General features: G+C 40.8%; 1 protein-coding gene across 1 annotated transcript in view; it reads right to left on the reverse strand.

Annotated features, from left to right (window-relative positions):
- Positions 1 to 7,718: 7,718 nt before the first annotated feature.
- LOC138718182 (visual pigment-like receptor peropsin) overlaps positions 7,719 to 20,119 on the reverse strand; it is a 32,221-nt gene continuing 19,820 nt past the window's right edge. Inside the window, exons 3-6 of the mRNA XM_069852487.1 lie at positions 16,687 to 16,786; positions 14,456 to 14,560; positions 10,263 to 10,486; positions 7,719 to 9,601 (exon numbers count right to left, since the gene is read on the reverse strand). Coding sequence (XP_069708588.1) covers positions 9,164 to 9,601; positions 10,263 to 10,486; positions 14,456 to 14,560; positions 16,687 to 16,786 — 867 coding nt within the window. The 3' untranslated portion in view covers positions 7,719 to 9,163. The remainder of the gene's footprint in view (positions 9,602 to 10,262; positions 10,487 to 14,455; positions 14,561 to 16,686; positions 16,787 to 20,119) is intronic.

A 20,119-nucleotide genomic window follows, 5' to 3' on the forward strand; every position in this document is an offset into this window, starting at 1 on the left:
CGGTTTGTTTTTTTTTTTTTGGCTTTGCAAAAGTGATGCTTTACAGGTTTTGTCTTTTCATCTTTTCTTTCAGTAAGTGAATACCTATCATTATCTAATAAAAGTCAAGAATGAGTAAGAGAAAAAAAAATACAAGAATGAGTAAGAGAATTGAAACAAGTACTAATTTGCATGTAATAAATCGGGTTAACTTGTGGTTAGCAATTGTTTGCTTTTAGTCTGTTGCTCTGTTTGTTTGTTTTCACATACAGAGAGGGAAAGGAATCGGTGTTACTGTAAGGGATGTAGTTTGTCAAACAACTCCATCTAGTTATGGGAAGTTTTGAGTAAACTCTCTGTGTAGTTTCACATTTCCAAGGCTGGACTTCCTGAAGGTCACAGAGTCAGTGGCATAGAATCAGGCTGATATCTGCTAAGCGATCCAAGAAATGAAAGAAAGCAGATAAATGGACTTCAAAAGAAAACTGAGTATGGCACTCTGCACAAAAGCTTCTTCCATCATCGCGTCTGCTTTTCTACAAAAGCAGTGCATGCACACGATGAAATGCAAACAGCAGTGTTCAGAAAATGGGTGATCAAGAAGTTAAGCACCTGTCGCTGACGAAACTGGTACAAATGCTAGACTTTAGTTACCTCTCAATTTATTTTTCCTATTTTGGGAAGAGTTTCTGAAGACATTCTGTGATGTCTTCTGTGTTTCATCTGTAGGAAACTGTGACAAGGCAAGTGAATCACCATAGAGTCAGTTGTGATGAAAGAGAAGATTCCCAGGAACTAGATGTTAGTGCTTTGGCTGGTATTTCAGAAGAGATTTGGAACATAGTCACTTCTATCATCAACAATTGTATGGAGTGGAAATCAACAAGTTGGACCAAGAATGGTCCCAGAGACCCAATCAGTGAGATGGCAGAGATGGTGTGTGTGTTTCATGAGTTCCTATGCCATAAATCGTTGTTGTAGAGTATGTAATTTTCTATTGGTGTAGCAATTCTTACTAATCTACAAAACTTCAAAAAGTCTGGGACTGGTTTCATGCACAAGAAATTGGACAAGAGGAACTAACCTTATCGTGCAGCATCAAAGTCCTTGGCCTTGGTGTCCTCCTGTCTCTAAACATTTCACTTGTTCTGTGACTTTGCCTCATCTTGAGGTGCTGAGGATGAAATCTCTGTGAGTTACAATTAATCAGTTTGCTGCTGCTTGCAAGGGAATAGGATTTCTGTCCTATGTATTTAGGATTAAAAAGGGATGACCTTTTCTGCCCCTGCTTCAAGGGACAGGCATAGACACATAACCAAGGGCATGATGGAGAAGGGAGAGGGGAGCTTTCCTCTGTGATGCTCTCTGTTTCTCCTTCCCTCAGCTTTGTGTTGAGAAGCTTCAGAAGGGGTGCAGGTGAGATTCTAGCTGCTTAGGCCTGGCAGTAGCAAATGTAGCTGTTGTGGAAGATCTTCAGTTTCTTTCAGTGCATTAACAGCCAATCTTACAGACTTGGTCACGTCTCAATATTGCTGTGGCCATAAACACCAAGGTCTAGCAATTACTCAGAGTTGGGGGGATTTTGCCAGGGAAAATGCATGTGATGATCCTTTCTGAAGAAGAGCATCAGTAGTGGGGTGTATTGCAGTCACACAGCTTCTTAATCACAAGGTTTTACACAACAAGGGTCAGAACTGGAGCAGTAGTACAAGGATATTGAGCCAAATCTCTGAATTTTCACTACTCCAGGCAGGCAGAGGAGTTGTCTGTCTCTCTAAATGATATTTAAGGATTTCTGCAGCTGAATGCCATTATCAGCAACAACATTTTGAATGAATAGCCCTACACATATATTTTATGACTGCAACACGAATAATTGCGAATGCTCCTCAATCTTCCTCTATTCACTTCTCTCTCCCACTTAGCCTAAGCACAAACGCTTATTTCAGGGCTAAAGATATACTATTAAATCACTTCTGGCATTTCTTTGTTGTTGCCTAATGAAGGCTGGGTTGATGGATTAGAGGGAATTTTTACATAAGCCCTTGCTCAGACATCGTTGTAGGATTGGAAGTGGGAAGCAGTTGCAAATGTTAGCATTTGTCTCTGAAGTTTATTTAACTGCAAGCTTGAATGTCTGCATGGTGTATGGGGCTTTGTGTCCCCCCACCCTGTTTTCTGAGTCCCAGTGAAATGTCACAGTTCCAAGGACTGTGGGGCTTAAAGGGCAGCCACACTGCTGTCCCTGCCAAGCTAACAAGGGGCCTCTGTTTTTCCTTGTTTGGAGGTAGAGGTCCCACCAGGGACATGCCGGCTGCTCCTCCTGGCTTTCCCAACCCTTTCCAAACACTTTTACACTCTGCTTCTTTCATTAATTGGATTATTTGCTTTTTAAGCTTGTTGCTGAGCCTGTCAAATTGGCCCATGCCTGGTTAACAAAGCCTGAAATAATTGTGACTAAGTCAAAGCAGTGCTGAAGGGGGAGATCAGCCACACAGACCAGGCTAATTTCCCAGCCCTGCTGAATGTGCTCAATGCTTGCTGGCTTTATCCAGGTGTCAAGGAAGGTCTTGAATGGCAGCCAGAAGCTGGGAGCATGTCCCCTTGCTACCCAATGGCCTGGTGTTCTGTCCTCTGTTTGTAACCTGGGCTAATCCAAGGATTTGCAGACTCTTGGGGATGAAGTGGTTTTCTTGTGAGAAATCTGGAAAGTCTTGCTTTGCTGTGTTGTTCTTATCCTAAGGAATGAAAATGGTCCGTTCAAAATGGGGTTTCCTGTGTTCAGTTGCAGTATAGGAAGGCAAGACACTTATGCTCTTAGAAGATCAGGTAGGTCAGTGAAGTGCTGTAAGTTCCTAAGACCAACCGATGAGGTAAATCTGCTTCTGTAACTAAGTACAGAAGATAATTTCAACATCGTTAATTCCTGTGACTGCCCAGACTACAGCTGGTTTTTCCTTTGCTTTACTGTGCAAGTTCCCATGTTAAAAAATAAGATAAACCTAAATTTTTCATGGCAGAAGTGCTTTGGGTGTGGTCTGCTATTCAGAAAGCAATCGGATTTTTCAGGATTAGAAGCAGCTGAGGAATGTCATCCTCATTAAAACCTTTGGGATCTACAGCTGTGAGACCATATGTCAAGTATCCCTAGACCTGACTTTGCTCACTGAGCTGCAACTGAGCTTGCTGGGTGAAGTACAATTCCAGATTTTGCAGATGGAGGGACTAGGGAAAAGTCTTTAGGTTATTGAATAGATTCACTGAGTTGGTCTTATTTGGAGAATATAATTTTATGAGGCCAGGAGTATTGTTTCAGGTATAGATTGTGGCAATGTAACTAATGTTGTCAACCTCAGTTATGTTGTACATAGTTGTAAAGGGAGAATGGCCCCAAAGCCATGTTGTCTTTGCAGGAACATTTCAAGGAAATTATTCTTGGTAGCATTTTTTTAACTCATAAGCTAGGTTTATTCTTTGCTGTTACCATGGTAAATGCTTAATGGACTCTTTATGGGAAGAACAGGTAAGAGCTAACACTGTGGGAACTCTGTGTTTCACTATTCCATGGTGATGCTTTATTTTCAGAGGAGGATGCATGAGGAAAAACAATTAAGAAAATCTATGTGTGCTTTGGAGTAAGAATTCTTATTAGAAAGTGTTTTTTGGTGTTGTATTCACCTGGGCTAACGTGATGGTTGTTGGCTGCTATCTTCTTTACCTGTTGCCAAATAACTTGTAAATAGTGAATCATAGAACCATAGAGTCATAGAATAGATTGGGTTGGAAGGGACCTTAAAGATCGTCTAGTTCCAACCCCCCTGCCATGAGCAGAGCCATCCCACTAGATCAGGCTAGTGATCCAAAGCCCCATCCAGCCTGGCCTTGAACACCTCCAGGGATGGGGCATCCACAACTTCTCTTGGCAACATGTTCCAGTGTCTCACCACTCCAATGGTGAAGAAATTCTTCCTTATATCAAGCGTAAATCAGCCCCTCTCCAGTTTATACCCAGGCCCCTTGTCCTATCACTACAAGCCTTTATGAATACTCCCTCTTCAGCTTTCTTGTAGGCCCCTTTCAGGTACTGGAAGGTCGCTATAAGATCTCCTCTGAGCCTTCTCTTCTCCAGGCTGAACAAGCCCAACTCTCTCAGCCCATCCTCCCATGGGAGATGCTCTACCCTTCGGATCATCTTTGCAGCCCTCCTCTGGACCCATTCCAACAGCTCCATATCCTTCTCGTGTTGAGGATTCCAGAACTGGACGCAGTGCTCCAGATGAGGTCTCAGAAGAGAGGAACAGAAGGGCAGAATCACCTCCCTTGACCTGCTGGCCACGCTTCTTTTGAGGCAGCCCAGGATATGATTGGCCTTCTGGGCAGTGAGCACACACTGTTGGCTCGTGTTGAGCTTCTCATCAACCAGCACCCCCACGTTCTTCTCTGCAGGGCAGCTCTCAACCACATCATCCCTCATTGTGTACTGAAATCAGGGATTTCCCCAACCTAGGTGTAGGACATGGCACTTGGCCTAGCTGAACCTCATGAGGTTCTCACTGGCCCCCTTCTCCAGCCTGTCCAGGTCCCTCTGGATGACATCCCGTCCTTCCGGTGTGGCAACGGAACCACTCAGCTTGGTGTCATCTGCAAACTTGCAGAGGATGCACTCAATCTTGCTGTTAACGTCATTGATGAAGACATTAAACAGCACCAGTCCCACTATGGACCCCTGAGGGACACCACTAGTCACAGATCTCCATCTGAACTTCGAGCCATTGACCACTAACTCTCTGAATATGACCATCCAACCAGTTTCTTATCCACCGTACTGTCCACCCATCAAATCCATATCTCTCCAATTTAGAGAGAAGGATGCAGTAAGGGACCACGTCAAAGGCTTTACAGAAGTCTAGATAGATCATATTCGTCAGTTTATCCGTGTCCACTGCTGTGGTTACCCCATTATAGAGAGCCAGTAAGTTGGTCATACAGGAATTTTCCCTGGTGAAGCCGTGCTGGCTGCCCATCTTTTTAATTATTGCTCAGGGTGAGAGCATTCACCGAGGCTGCAGGAGAACAATGTTCTTGTCCAGCCCTACTGTCAAGAAGAGATTTTTGTCTCCGTTTCTCTCACTTAAGGAAAGTGCCAAACCGTAAGCTGTGCATGGATCGGCACGTGTATCCTTCTTATCCTGTCAATCTGTGCAGAAAAGAATGAAGGATTTATAGGGATGGAAAAAGAACCTGCAAGAGGGTGCAAGCCCAACATGATCACACTGCTATAAAGTCATTTTCTTAAGGATGAAGGGGGATTTCCTGTTTTACAGTCTCTGCTACATGAAATGCTTTTATGTGAGTCATGAGTTTAAAAGGAATAATAGTACTGAGAACAGGGACTGCACTGCAGTATGCTATCTCACTCCATTCAACTACGCACTCAAGTTGTTCATTCTACCATTAGAAATGTCAAAGACATTAAGAAATTTTGTTTTGTATTTCAATGTGCTGACACCCTGAAGGATTTTCAGCTTGGCAAAAATGCCAGCAGGGGAAACACGGGGTCAAAAGGTTTTCTTGGCATAAATAAACAAGTGATAACTATAACTTTTTTTCTCACCCCAAACCATACAAGGCTATTTTAAAATGTGGAAATTGACCAGAAGTAATTCTGGGTTAACGTGATGGTTTGAACTGTGTAGCTCACATGAAAGGGTTGTGTCAGTGACAAGGATGTTGGTAATTCACCTGCAATGCCAAGCTGTACATGTGAGTATTAATAACCAAGCTTCATGATTAATAACTACAGTGATTATGATATAATACTGATACGTTGATTATTATGAATAATATTGATAATAAGAAACAAACAGTTAAGAGCTGATGAGACTCGATACACACGTAAATATAAAAATACACATATTCTGTAACCATTAAGAGCTCACTCGCTGAGTGTACTGATGAATTGCTAGTGAAAACAGCTGGCCAGTGTTTGGAGATGAATATGTAGAGTAGCTAAAGGCTTAAGGGCATTAAGCTTTTTGCAGAGTGACTTTTACTATGCTCAGGCGCATAATTTTTGTCAGTGTTTTATTGACGTCAACAGAGCTGGGAGTACAGAAATAGATAACAAACAGCTAGCTAGGTTTGTAGGCTTAGTTTCTTCATCTAGCAGTAAAAGAGGGTTAACCTGTGTTGCAGATCCTGTTGGAACAAGCCAGCAAACACTGAGAGGATCCTTTGGAAATGGTAGAATTACTTGGCCTATTGCATTCTGCCAGACGATTTTACTTAGTTTTAGTGTATCTTACATGAAAACAACAGTACAGTTTGCACTGTACTTCATTCTTTGCTAAGTAAAAAGCATAAATCCCCCTTCAGCATAGTTAGATTGTGTCTTCCCTCACTAACTGTCTCAATCCCTTGAACTCTTTGCTCCTCCCTGACCAGCAGCATGGGCTCGGCAGACAGAGAAGCCAGTCTGTAGAGGCAGCAGCAGGCATCAGCCTTTTCCAAGCACACGTTGAACCAAAGGCAAAGGGAGGAAATATAGGATGAAGGAAAAGTGTTTTATAGATTGATTTGTGTTGGTTCACCCATTTGAAATGCTGAAGCACTTTCACTTACCTGCACTTGAGTGGCAATGAATTCTGGAACTTTTTTCTGCCTTCGGCTGCTTGCTGGTGCTATGGGTAGAGCTATGGGGCACTGATGCTTCAGGGCCAAAAGATTTTTAACCTGAGTAACTTCAGTGACAAAAGTGCTCCTGCTGGGACTGAATCTGGAGCACAGGCTGGTTCCTGGTTCCTCTTTTCCACTGTGTAACCTGCAAAACCAGATATTCTGCTCTACAGTTCTGCAGTCCCATGGTGTTACTGTATATCCACAAAGGACTGTAGCTGTAGGCCTTGCAGAGAAGGAGGGCTGCTGTGGTCCAATCAGTTTTTTTTCCTGTGTTGGCTCTTTCCAGTTGTCTTTTGGCAGCTATGCCACCTTTGGTTCCTTGCCCCTTGCTCCTCTGCTTATCTTGTTCTCCCCCTCTTAACGTTTTTCATCTGCTCTGCTCCTATTCTGGTTAATTTTTACTACGCCCCCCTGACCTCTTAATCTGACCCCCTTAATCTGACCTCACTATACACACTCACTATAGTGTATGAACTAGAGATTTCAGCGTTTCTCCACATTCCCTCGTGGCCTTTTCACACCTTTCTATGTCTGAATCCTGCAGATCAACAGCATTGTTAGAATGCAGCAGGGCAAGTATTTTCCCTAGTCATCTATGAATTAGTGGTAATACAAATTAAAAGCTACCCTTGGGGGGCTTTATGGGCAGGTGTCTAGCACACCTGTAGCCACCAGTACCTCCAAGGACCAGATCCAATGGGGACATGTGGCTCTTCTCTATGGAGGAAAACTCAAGCACTCTCAGCAGCAAGAAGGATCAGTCTAGCGGGGGTGCTAAGGTAGATTTTGTGCTACACGCAGAAGCTTTCAAAACCATATGCCAACTTTGGCTACCCCAGCGTGGTTTTATCCAGCTGTGACAGGCTTTTACCTTAAATGATTTCACCTATTTCTGCAGCTACGGCATGCGCTTCTATGTGGAAGCAAACTGTTTAGTTATTTGCTTTTAATTATTTATGGTAATGAAATAGCACCCATATCTCAAAATTTTCCACAAAAATGAATACTCTCATAGTTCAGATCTGTGGGCATGAAAGAAAACACAGTTCCCTACTGTTCCTTATAATGTTTATTTGTTTTTAACTTCAAAACACAGGTGATTTTCTCAAAGCAAATAGAGTAATGAGGGAAATGAAGGCAGGCTCTTTTTGTAACTTACCCAAGAAACACATCTGGAAAAGCATATTTTTGCAAAACAACTACATTTTATTATGCCAGAACAGTGAGATTCTGAAAAGTCATAAGGAGCAGTGAGGCTAGCAACCAATGTTTGGGAGGTTTTTTCCTTCTTTTTTTGCCCCATGTTTAACTTGCAAGTGTCACTAAATGAATCCACAATTTCCAAGGCTAATACAAAGACATTTTTACCAAAGTCTCTGAGTATGCATTTAATTTCCAAGATGGAGAATTATGAAGATATACTTCCTCACTTTGAATCTGTAAAATAATGGTGATGGAATAATTGGATATTATATGATAGTCTTGCTACTGATTTAAGTCTAAATTTAAGCTATATACATCACTACCCTTAATTACTACTTAGTTATGTTTATCTAAAAGTCATTTTTTACCCATAGGCAGGTACAAAAACTTCCTTTATAAGTAGCAGTGAAGTCGGATTATATTTTCTAAATAGCTCTGATGCCACACTTCATCAGTACTCTTAAAACCTTAGTGTCATTTTTGGTTTCATTGCCTTGCTCTACCTCAATAGTCAGGTAGAAAACCAACCAGTTTGGAGACAGATCAGTAAAATTAAAGGCCAGCTTTCCCGAATCTGAACGTGACGGCCAGGCCTTGCTCACTGGGAAGGTCAGGGAAAGTAGAAATAATTCTGCAGACCAACAAGGAAAAGTAAGAAGCCACTATTCAAATTACAGTGACTAGCAAATGCCAAGATCCACAACCCTAGCACCTGCATAGACACACGCAGAGTCAGGCACAGATGATCAGACATGCGTCCATGCATGCACAGACCCTGGGAGCACACCTGCCGTGAAGCCCTGCAGGGAGCATACTGCTTTGCTACCAGCTCACAGCTGTTAGAGCTACAGCAGCTCCACAGCAATCTCAGCAGGGCTGATCTTCTACAGCCTGGGCCGTGCTGCACCATAGAGCTAAAATGATCCTCTATGGCTGGGACTGTTGAAGATCAAAACCAATATTTGGAAATGTAATTTCTTAATTAAGAAAATTAAGAAAATTTGGATAGGAACATATTAGTTATTTTTGCTAGCTAATGCCTGCTCTTCACAAGTCAGTCTTCCTGCATGAATGCCAAATGTTTCTGGCACTGGGTGTGCTGCCGACATTGTAATGTGCTTCATAGCTTTTTGTACCTACATAGAAGAAAAATATCACTTTACTGCCTGATTTGCTTGAGTTGTATAGTCATCTGTTCTATAGCAAGAAACAGATGGACTGGGAATTAGGAAATTACTCAAGCACTGATCTTAAGAGGGTCTTCCTGAATACAAAGTAAGTACACGTTAAGTGGCCCCAAAGCTCACAGTCTATCACATTCAATATCAGGGTTACTAGGCTGTGTATCAAGAACACCAAAATACACTTCCCTGTTTGCTGGGGGTGGGGTATTTGTTGGACTTCCCACCCCAGAATCAGGGCTTGGTGCAGGGTGCATTTCTTGTGCATACTTCTCTTCTTTCTGAGCAGGCTCTTGTTTCTGCTTGAGGTTTTTGAAACGTTTGAGCTTCACAGGGTCCTTGACTTCCTTGGCACAATGGAACAAGATGAAAATGTCCCTCCGAAATTTGGAGCTCATTCCAAAGTAGATAATGGGATTGTAGAAGCTGGCAGACTTGGCAAACAAACTGGCAAGGATGCTGGTAAGATTGGGCACAGGGTGACCATAGGCAGACCATATAGAGATGACAGCATATGGTGACCATGCAATGATGAAGGCTGTGCAAATGACAATAGAAACCTAAAAGACAGAAGAAGAATCGTCTGAAATCTGTTCTGGAAGACTACATCAGGGAAGCAATATTTTGGGAATAGTAGTTGGCTGGAAGGAAGACATTCACTTTATCGCGAGAGTACAGCTCACAGGAGAGTTCAGGCAAGAAGTACAAGTGCAAGAGAGTAGAAGCTTTGGTGGAGCCAGGCAAACATAGAAGCTATATATCTAATTTTGTCATGGTGGTGTGCTTGAGCAATGCCTAACAGAATGAAAATAGCTACAGTAGCCTCTATGTTTATATTAATTAACAGGGTTTCAGGTAGACTTAAGTCAACGGTAAGTGAATTGAAAGCTCCATTGTAACTTCTCTACATGCTCAGAAGTAACATAACTTCCCAAAGAAAAGAACATACACCAAACTGAACATTTGGTCTTGTGCAGTAAAACCCACTCCAATTATATTTGGATTCTTTTTCACATGTGATGTAGTACCAATATTAGACAACTGACGGGGTAGGAGTTTTAAAAAAGTCTCTTATTCTTCAATGAGTGCAGACGGTCACTAGAGATTATAAAGAAATGAAATGTGATTTCATTTTGCTCTTTTCTGTTCTAGTCGGGATGAATTTTTGTAAAGACACATTTCATTGAGATAAATCACACCAAACATGAAATCCAAACTCACCCTGGTGACATCCCGCTCCATTCTCCTCTGTCTGTCTGTGGGATCACCCAGTCCTGTTAATGCATGGCTTAGCTTGACAGTATTGATAATTGACACATATGAGAAGACCATGACTGTGACAGGTAGGAAGAAACAGCAGATGAATATGGACACAATGTAGGACTTGTAGATTGTAGAGAAGTTGGCTTTTGCCCAGTCTATCTCACATGTGCCATACATACGATCTGAAAAGCAAAATTAGGTTGGTTAGCATTTTTAGGACACTTAATCTGCTTTTGAGCAATTAATTTATCACTTCAAATGCTGTATTTTTCTTCTTTTAAGCACTAAAGAATGAATTGATCTTTTCAGTTTAATGAGCTGTAACATAATTTCCTACATAAACAAATTTTCAAAACCAGATAGACTGCAACAACTTTTAATGCATATTATCATTCTCACCAGTTTAGATTTCCACTGTAAATATATAATGCACAAACTGTTGTTTCAGAATAGGAGATTGTGATACTTTATTAGGAAAAAAAGAACATTCATTCAGTAGGTTTGATATTTTTGAGTATTATGTACCCTTATTTGTCATAACCTTCTACATAGTAAGTTCCTAAGATGAGCACCGTAACAGCATAACAGGCAATTGTAAAGAGATAATATGCTAAAAGTAAAAAGTCGCTACATGCATAGCAAAGTATGAAATAAAAATTTTGAGTTTTTTTAAAATAGAAATAAAAGGCAATGAAATTTTTACTGTAGGCAGAGAAATGAAAGAAAATCAATACATCTAATGACAAATATCATTGAAAGATGAAGCATATAAATACTTAGACAGATGTGAGACCTTTTGCTAGATGGGAAGCACATAATTCTGCAAATACAAAAGAGCTGCAGGGCCTGAAAAAATGAATTTAGGCAGATTGCAGAATCTGCAACTAGTGGGATTTACAAAAGGACATGAGCTGATCAGGTAATTAAAGGAATGGTGCAGTCTCTGCTTAAATACTCTTATGAATAACAGTGGGACTTCTTTAGAACCTCTGACGTGTTTGCAAATGTGCCCTGATATAGAACTTGAATTCAATAGCGTTAGAGGTTTTCTGTCGATTGTGAATTGATGATTGTTCCTTTTAAGTGGAAAAAGCTGGGTTTTTTTCTGACAGGTATGGCAGCAAATTGAATTATAAAGAACTGAAGCATGAATGAAAATTATGTAAGTCAGGTATTAACAAGTTCTGGAGATACAATGCAGGTGAAACCTGCATAATTTAGCAACAGATCTCTCCGTAACATCCAGTGATAGTTTTGAAGGAAAAAAAAATTGCCTTAATTCCTCACAGGTGAAAGGAGATTTGAACAGGATGAATTAAAGAAGCAAAAGATTAATATGCCTTTTATGATTGTCATCAAAGAGAGCTTGGTATTTTTAACACCAAAAACTTATCTGGTTGTGTTCAGTAGTCAAAACAGATTTTTTTCTCCTTTGTCTTTTTCATCAGCAAACCCCAAGGCTCAAAGACAAGCATAAAATCAGGCTTCATTCCAAATTTTTGGTTTGTGAAAATTCTGACTGAAAAATGAAAGCAGCCACCAGGTGACACGAAAAGAAAATCCTGCAGATTTTTTGCAAATCAGAATTCAGAGCTGTGTTTCCTATCCCATATCTGCAGAGACATTGGTTAGTGGCATTTCCAAAAATCAGTGGTGCCCTAGGGACCCTTGCAGCCGCAGTGTAGAAAGGAGAGGTCCAAGCAGCAAGGTGCAAGGTAAAAGCCAGGTCTGCTGGCACCCCCTGCTTCACTGCCTGCTGCCAGGCTTGCCATTGATGGGCTTCTACATCTCCATGGGTGCCTAAATGGAAATGTATTCAAAGTCAGATAGACCAGGAACCTGAAACCACTGCAATTCTCAGTACGGAAAATTGCTCCTAGAAGGTGGTCTTTGTTCCAAAACATTTGTTTGATTAAATTTTTAGAGGCATGATTTGAGACAATTTCTCCAACTATTCCTCATGAAGAAATTTTCATCACGGAAACAAGGAGGGATGAATCCCATGACTGGATTATGGCTATCAATGGCTATAAGCTGTTCAGAAGGGACAGACTAGGTAGGAGAGGTGGAGACGTTGCCCTCTATCTTAGGAAAGGGATAGAATGTGAGAAGCTGTTGTTGAAAAGCAGCCATGAACAGGTTGAAAGCTTATCGGTCAGACTTAAAGACAAAGGAACCAATGGGAATGTTGTGGTTGGTGTACACTACCGGCCACCTGATCAAGGAGAGCCAACCGATGAAGTCTTCTTCCTCCAGTTACTGGAGGCTTCACGGTCGCAAGCTCTCATCCTACATGGGGACTTCACCACCCTGACATATGCTGGAAAAGTAGCATGGTGAGCAGCAGTCCAAGGTGTAGCTGGAGCTAAACTTGGCAAGGGAAGTAAAGACTAACAAGAAAGGCTTCTACAGGTACGTCAATCAGAAGAGGAAGGTCAAAGAGAACGTAACCCCACTGAAGATTGGGAATGGTGACCTTGTATCAACAGATGAGCAGAAGGCTGAGGTACTCAACAACTTTTTTGCCTCACTCTTCACAAATAACCACTCTCCTCACCCCTCCTGGGTCATGGGACAGCAAGATGGTGACCGGGGGGTAAACCCCCTCCCACAGTAGAGGAGGATCAGGTTCATGACCACCTGAGAAATCTGAGCCTATATAAGTCTATGGGACCTGATGAGATGCATCCCAGAGTCCTGAGGGAATTGGCCAATGTGGTTGCCAAGACACTCTCCACGATATTTGAAAAGTCATGGCAATCAGGAGAAGTCCCTGGTGACTGGAAGAAGGGTAACATTGTGCCCATTTTTAAAAGGGGTAGAAAAGACGACCCTGGGAACTACTGACCTGTCAGCCTCACCTCTGTGCCTGCGACGATCATGGAACAGATCCTTCTAGAAGCTATGCTAAAGCACATGGAGGACATGGAGGTGATTAATGGCAGCCAGCATGGCTTCACCAGGGAAAAATCCTGTATGACCAACTTAGTGGCTTTCTATGATGGGGTAACCACAGCAGTGGACACGGATAAACTGACGAATGTGATCTATCTAGACTTCTGTAAAGCCTTTGACATGGTCCCCTACAGCATCCCACTCTCTAAATTGGAAAGATATGGATTTGATGGGTGGATGGTACAGTGCATAAGAAACTGGTTGGATGGTCATATTCAGAGAGTTAGTGGTCAATGGCTCGAAGTCCAGACGGAGATCTGTGACAAGTGGTGTACCTCAGGGGTCTGTACTGGGACTGGTGCTGTTTAATGTCTTCATCAATGATATTGACAGCGAGATTGAGTGCACCCTCAGCAAGTTTGCAGATGACATCAAGCTGAGCGATGTAATTGCCACACCCAAAGGACAGGATGTCATCCAGAGGGACCTGGACAAGCTGAAGAAGTGGGCCTGTGAGAACCTCATGAGGTTCAACAAGGCCAAGTGCAAGGTCCTACATCTGGGTTGGGGCAATCTGTGGTTTCAATACTGGTTAGGGGATGATGTGATTGAGAGGTTGGAACTGGATCATCTATAAGGTCACTTCCAAGGCAAACTATTCTATGATTCTATGAAATTTTCTGGTATGGAAATATCCCTCAGCCATTAAATTACTGCAGTGTTCTCTATTCAAAATTTTTCCTTTTTCCCTCCCTTTTTTTTGCTACAACCTTATCTTGTACCCTACTAATTTCTTGGACTGACAGAGTTTCTGACATCTTTTTCTTATTCTGCTGTGTTAGTTCTCATATTTTCAGCGAACTGTTTCACCAAATATCTCTGGCTTGTCTTATTCTTGTTTCAAGTTTATCTTGCTGGAACTTGTTATTTTCTAGTTTCCTGATCTTGACAGTTTTTGAAGGATGTCTTTTGAATGTTTCCTTTATCTCATTGCTGAACCATGCCAAATATTTCTAGCCTCTCTGTTTTCATAGGTAATATGTACTTGGTCCAAGTATTTCTTGTGATATCTTAAAAAAAAATTTCTTTATAGCTGATACTAAAGCAGTCAATGCTCTGCATATATCATGCATGATGAATGATTTTCTTACTTCCACTGATAATCAGTCTGGTTTATCACAAACAGCAAGAAAGCAAGCTAAGTATCATTGTTCAGTTAAGTAAATTGGTGCCAAATAAGTACAACTGGAAGATACCTGTATAACTGCCCCAGCCAAATAATGGAGCTGCTGACCAGAAGAAAGCTGCTGTCCAAATGAGAACCAGAGCCACTGTCATACTGCTGTTGCTGATGCAGTGACCTGCAATGGCATAGTTTAGTTAGAAAATAATATCTAGAAAAGCAAACATATCTCTTAAGTCTAAATGCACTCCTATATTAACAGCTAATAAGAAAAATACACCTATTTAAAAAAATATTAAGACAAAAAAATGCATAGTCATAAGAAAAGCTTAAATTTGAAAACATCTGTCAGGACCATATTCAAGACCTTTTGTGAGCAGTGGAAATGAATGGCTTTTAAGCCGGAGACTGTGGTTTTGAGCACTGTCAAATTAACAAATCCTATGTTAGACTTATGTTTTGCAATTTTTTTATAGAAGAGGAAACAGTTGTATGTTACATTTTACATAGGAATATATAAGTCTATACTCAGAGGATTTTTTTAAAAAAGGAGAAAATACAGCAGATGCTCAAACTACATTAGCCAGATAATACAAATTATTTAGTCTGTCCTGCTGTTGCCATACATTGTGGTTACTTCTTCATTTACATCGGAAATATTCATGCATCCACCAATCTCTGTTCTTCAACGTTTCTGTAAAGTTATACTGAGTACTTTCTCAGATTTCCTCAAGAGGCAAACATCAATTATGTACACCCTTAGATGAATATGCAGTGCAGCTTTGGAAAACAGAAATGTGGTTTTTAAATATGACTTCATAATATGCAATGAATATAAGATGTATACTATATTACAGCCAAATTCTAGCAGTTCCAATAGCAGTTTGTGTTGAAAATTAACTTCAACCAGTCTGTCATTACATGGAACTGCAGAAGAACTTCCTGTGGAAGAAACACCTCCCAGCAGAAGTGCTATTCACAGCTAATAATAACAAATATTATTAATTAATAACACCACCACCACAATAATAATAAAAATAGAAAACCACATACGACGCTTCCAGTGTTTTTATGCATGCTTTACCTGAGGACATTAATAGGCTCCTGCCTGAAAGATGGTGCAAGCCAGTCATAATAAAGGCATGAATACTTATAATACATTATCTATGGATGGGTGAAAGGAAGACTAGGGAAAATTTGTGGGAAGTGTAGGTATAAAGAAGAGAGCTTACAAAGGGCTCCCAGTGGAAGTCAAAGTTTTCAGCAGGCAGGAGGTCCAAGATGAGTGGTAAGGAAAAGTTTCTACTCATCCTGTGTGGAGTGAGTGTAATGATGTAAAGAAGTATAAAGGGAAAGGTGTAGATGAAGGATTGTTTATGTAGGCTTACTGATGAGGGTTCCTTAGGACAAGAAACATGTAGAGTATTTCAGACCAGATTTTGTACAGTGAGACACTCTTATGCCTTTAGAGAAGCATTTATATCTAAGGTTAATAAATAAAATAAATTAGAAAAAAAAAAAAACCTAAACCAAAATAAAACAAACCAGAAAATGTTTAGTAAAAGGTTTCTAGCATTGGAGAGAGTAACGAACAGTGGTTGTTTCAAATATTTGGGTTACAGATCAACAGGGCAACAGAGAAGGAAGAATTGTGGGTGCAAAGCAGTGGTGCTGATGCTTTGCAGACCTGGGAGACAGGCAGGAGACAGGGACTGTCCAGGCAGAGGAGGGTCATGGTCGGCTCTGGGAATGGTGGGAGTAATTTTCATCTCCCATGGTGTGAAACAATCTACCAAGGGAATGGTGAGAGGCATGTGGGGATGGCAGGCTGCGTAGTGCTACAAAACCTGGAGGCAAGATGTGCAGACTGAATATTCCCAGTACCATCTAAAGTACCATGATGCCTGCTGTGCACAAACCTTGGCAAAACACCCTGAAGAATGAAATGTTTGTATGTAGGGCAGCCTTCTGAACCAAGGATGTTATTAATGATTGGAAACTGTCCAAACATAATCTCATGGAAGATTAAATGCACTGCTTACAGCAAGATCCAGATAACCATGTATGCATCACTTAGAAGTAATTTAAGTTGCATTTTGATGAATACAAAGGGTCAGCAAGACCTGTGGTATCTTTGGCACAAGGGTGAATTTAACCCATCATGACCAAAGTGTACTAGTGATAATTTGGCTCTTATTTGGGTTAACTAATCTAATCTATATTTGATCTAGCCTGTGACTGAGAGAAATACAGAATTGCATCAGCTTCAGTGAAGGCAGAACTGGACCTGCCTTTATTCCTTACCTTTCTCAGGATGGCAGCCTTTTATGTAGCGAGTCACACTGATTACTGTAAGGGTATTAATGCTAGCCAGACCAAAGAGAAGTGTCAGGAAGCCATCAACCTGAAAAACAAAGCAGAACGGGATGTTCTCTTACTGCAGAGAGCTGAAGGAGAAAAGAACCACAGGGATTGTTCCTGTTGTTTTCATGTTAATGCTCTTGAAAGTTTTTTCCAGAAACCCAGCCGACTGGGAAATATAAAATGTCAGGTGCAGTTATCTTCTATAGGATCACTGAGCAAGTAAATGTTCAAAAATTATATAAGTGTTCTGTCATGTACATAAAATAAACGACCAAATACACCCTTACATTTATGCTTCCACTAAATGACTTGCCAAATGAAGCAGAAAAGTGTTGAACTGAAAAGAAGAAAAGCCCTGAATATGCAAAAATGCACCGGATGCGGCAGCCCTTTGTAGGCAGAGCAAACGTGCAAACTGAACCCATGAATTTTAGGCCACAGAGGGAAGAACATAGGAGGTAATAGCCTTGGCTGACTGAGAAAAACTAAAAAAAAATAATTAATTTTTAAAAAATTAAATAAAAACATCCATAGCTAAATCATTCAAACAGATTGAGTTTCAGCGTTGGTGCTAATGATTGCCTGGTAGTTATTCAGCCCTGGTCTTCACCATCTCTGATGCAGGCAGAGCTCTCTGGCTCTGTAGGCTTCCACTGACGTCAGTGTCTCAGTGATAGATGCACAGGATGGCTACAACTTTGTGAGCTTCACTTAGGGGTACAGGAACAGAGATGCTGCTTACTGCAGTGGAGATGGGTGTAGCCATCTGCTAGGGAGCACTATATAACTGGGAAATGATCCAGGCAAAATGGTGAAGCCAATCCTTTTTTTGAAAGATTGCAATGATACACCAAAACAGCCAGAGCAGAGGAGCTCTTGGAGGTGCCAGTTTTACACCGAGTGAAGCAGGAATATTAAGTAAGTGTCTCTGGACTGTAACTTGGCATTCAAGTAATAAAATTATTGGCAGAAAGGCACATCATTATTCTGTGGGAACAAACTCTGTCTTTGTGCGAATGGGCACAACTCCCACAGAATTGTGTTTATCCCAGTGCTGAATCTGGGGCTTTAATCCAGGCTTAAAGCTGAGACCATGGCAGATTGTATAAATTAAATTGGGTGAAGGGTTAGGAAAAGGCTACTTCATAATTTCTTTCATTAGTGTTTTTTCTTGCCACCAACGCTCCTCTGTATTGACTCTATATACTTCTTCATGCCAGCTTTTACAGACCCACCACATTTTAAATGCACTCAAGACCTCCTACTACAACAATATACATCCACCTATATGCCCCCTACAATCAGCTCATGCGTGGTATATAAATGCAATCATGTTTATACCAGAAAACAGACTTCCTTGTATGTCTCAGTTACTTCCTAGAAGCTGCAATTTGTTGAATCTGTCCAACTGTGCACTATGAAAATTAGTGAAATACCTGGATATGCAAATGTGCTTTGCATCTCATCAGCCCCTTATAGATGCAAATATCTGTCTCTTCTCCATTTTCTCTAACAATGCTTCATAAATGCAGAAAACAGCATTGCCAAGGACTACTGAGAAACCACACTGCATAAGCTTAAGCAAATGCATTAGCTATGAGATTAGAAAGGAAGCAATATTTCAGCAATGATGCAAATAAACACTTTGAAATTAAGTCTAAAATGCTACAAGATTGAGTATAAAGTAACAGGACAAGCTTCTTGGTGTGTATCACAATCAGCCCTCCTATGCTGAAACTTGAGTTTTTTCTGAAATACTTCAGTGTATGTATTACCACTTGCAGATATGGCCATTACCCTCCCCCCACCCCCTTTCCTGATGTCAGACCAAAGACAGATTACATCAAGTGATTAGTTCAAATAGCCCTTGAGCACAATTACAAGGGAGGAAAGTGGGTCTAAAAATATACTCTTGCTCTTTACCACTTAAGATGAAACTCTGTCACCATAAGAAAGAACAAGTCGAAATGTTTTCTTTTGAGTGCCTTGCTAAAACAAACAAATACAGTTACCTAAATCAACATAGTTCATAGGACCAAGCTATTATCAACACCATCTCTTGTTTTCAAATTATTTAATAACAGCATTTCAGTACATCAAAATACTGTTGGTTCTGCTAGTGTTAGTAAGTGGCTAAAGTGACAGCGGTCTCCTGGGGATGGCTGTGATAACTGCCCTCATGCTAGCCACAGGTTTTGGATTTAGGAACATGTGACAGGCTGAAATGCCAAACAGGAGAGGGAGCTCTGGGGATGACAAGACTGCCAGGATGAAATGGATAAAGGAGGTAAATGTGAAGGCTCTCAAGCTGCAGAACAGCCCATACAACCCATGTATATGCCGTTTCCCCGCAAGTCCTTCAATTTTGCAGTACTTTTATATTCCTGTCACATATACATCTTCAGAAGAAAATGAGAAATCTTACTCTAGCTGTAGCCAACCTACTTCAAGCATACACATGGATATGGAAGAAAGATCTGTGCTACTTTTTCTGCTCCTGAACAGACAACACTGATTCTAAGTAGCAACTGATGTTACTGCAAGGAACCCAAAGTAGTTAGCAACAGAAAAACTGCTTTAGCATAGTCCCAAGTTCTAGATACAGAGATATTAATAGATATGGGTAACAAAAATATATGATATTCTCCGTTTTCTCAGTGCTTAAAGATATATGGAATGACAGCTAAGGAAATACTAGAATAGTACATAATAGTTAATTAGTTTGGAAGATCAGTGCTTTTCCCCTTCCCTGGTTCTGGTTTTTCTTTTCTTTTATTCTATCCCCCAGCCAGGTCCTGCATTCCAGAGTCATAAAGTTTTCTCCATTTTCTGTGAAATGCAATTTTGTCCTTTCTGTTATTAATTATGATCAAATGGCAGCATTGTTAATAGACAACAGTGAATTCTGACATAAACACAAAGTTGATTGTATATTAAGTTTGATCCACCTGCTTTCCTTTTAACCCATTTAGGAATAGATTAGCAGTTTTAAAAGCTTTTCTCTAGGTGCTATACCAATATTACTCCCTTGACTATATAGATACTCACCGAACTTACTATCTTTATGTTGCCTGGGAGATAAGACAGAACTGAAGAAAAGGCTATGCTTTTGCTGCTTTCTACTTGTGCCTGATTTTAAATCTCACTAATGTTCTTGGTGTGCTATTTACAACCAGCAGCACAGAAAGCTCCCACTGCATGGAAATTTGTTTCTTACACCTTACTTCAATGCAGGGAGATTCAGGATTCCCCAGTGCACTATTAAATTTTTAGCTATGAGCTTGGGTGTGCCCCAGTTTTACTACCTTTAATACTTATTGCGTCCCTACTGAATTAATGAGGGTTGTCTTCATTTAAAGCAGACAGAGTAAAA

The sequence above is a fragment of the Phaenicophaeus curvirostris genome, chromosome 2, assembly GCF_032191515.1.
Source record: "Phaenicophaeus curvirostris isolate KB17595 chromosome 2, BPBGC_Pcur_1.0, whole genome shotgun sequence".
NCBI lineage: Eukaryota > Metazoa > Chordata > Aves > Cuculiformes > Cuculidae > Phaenicophaeus > Phaenicophaeus curvirostris.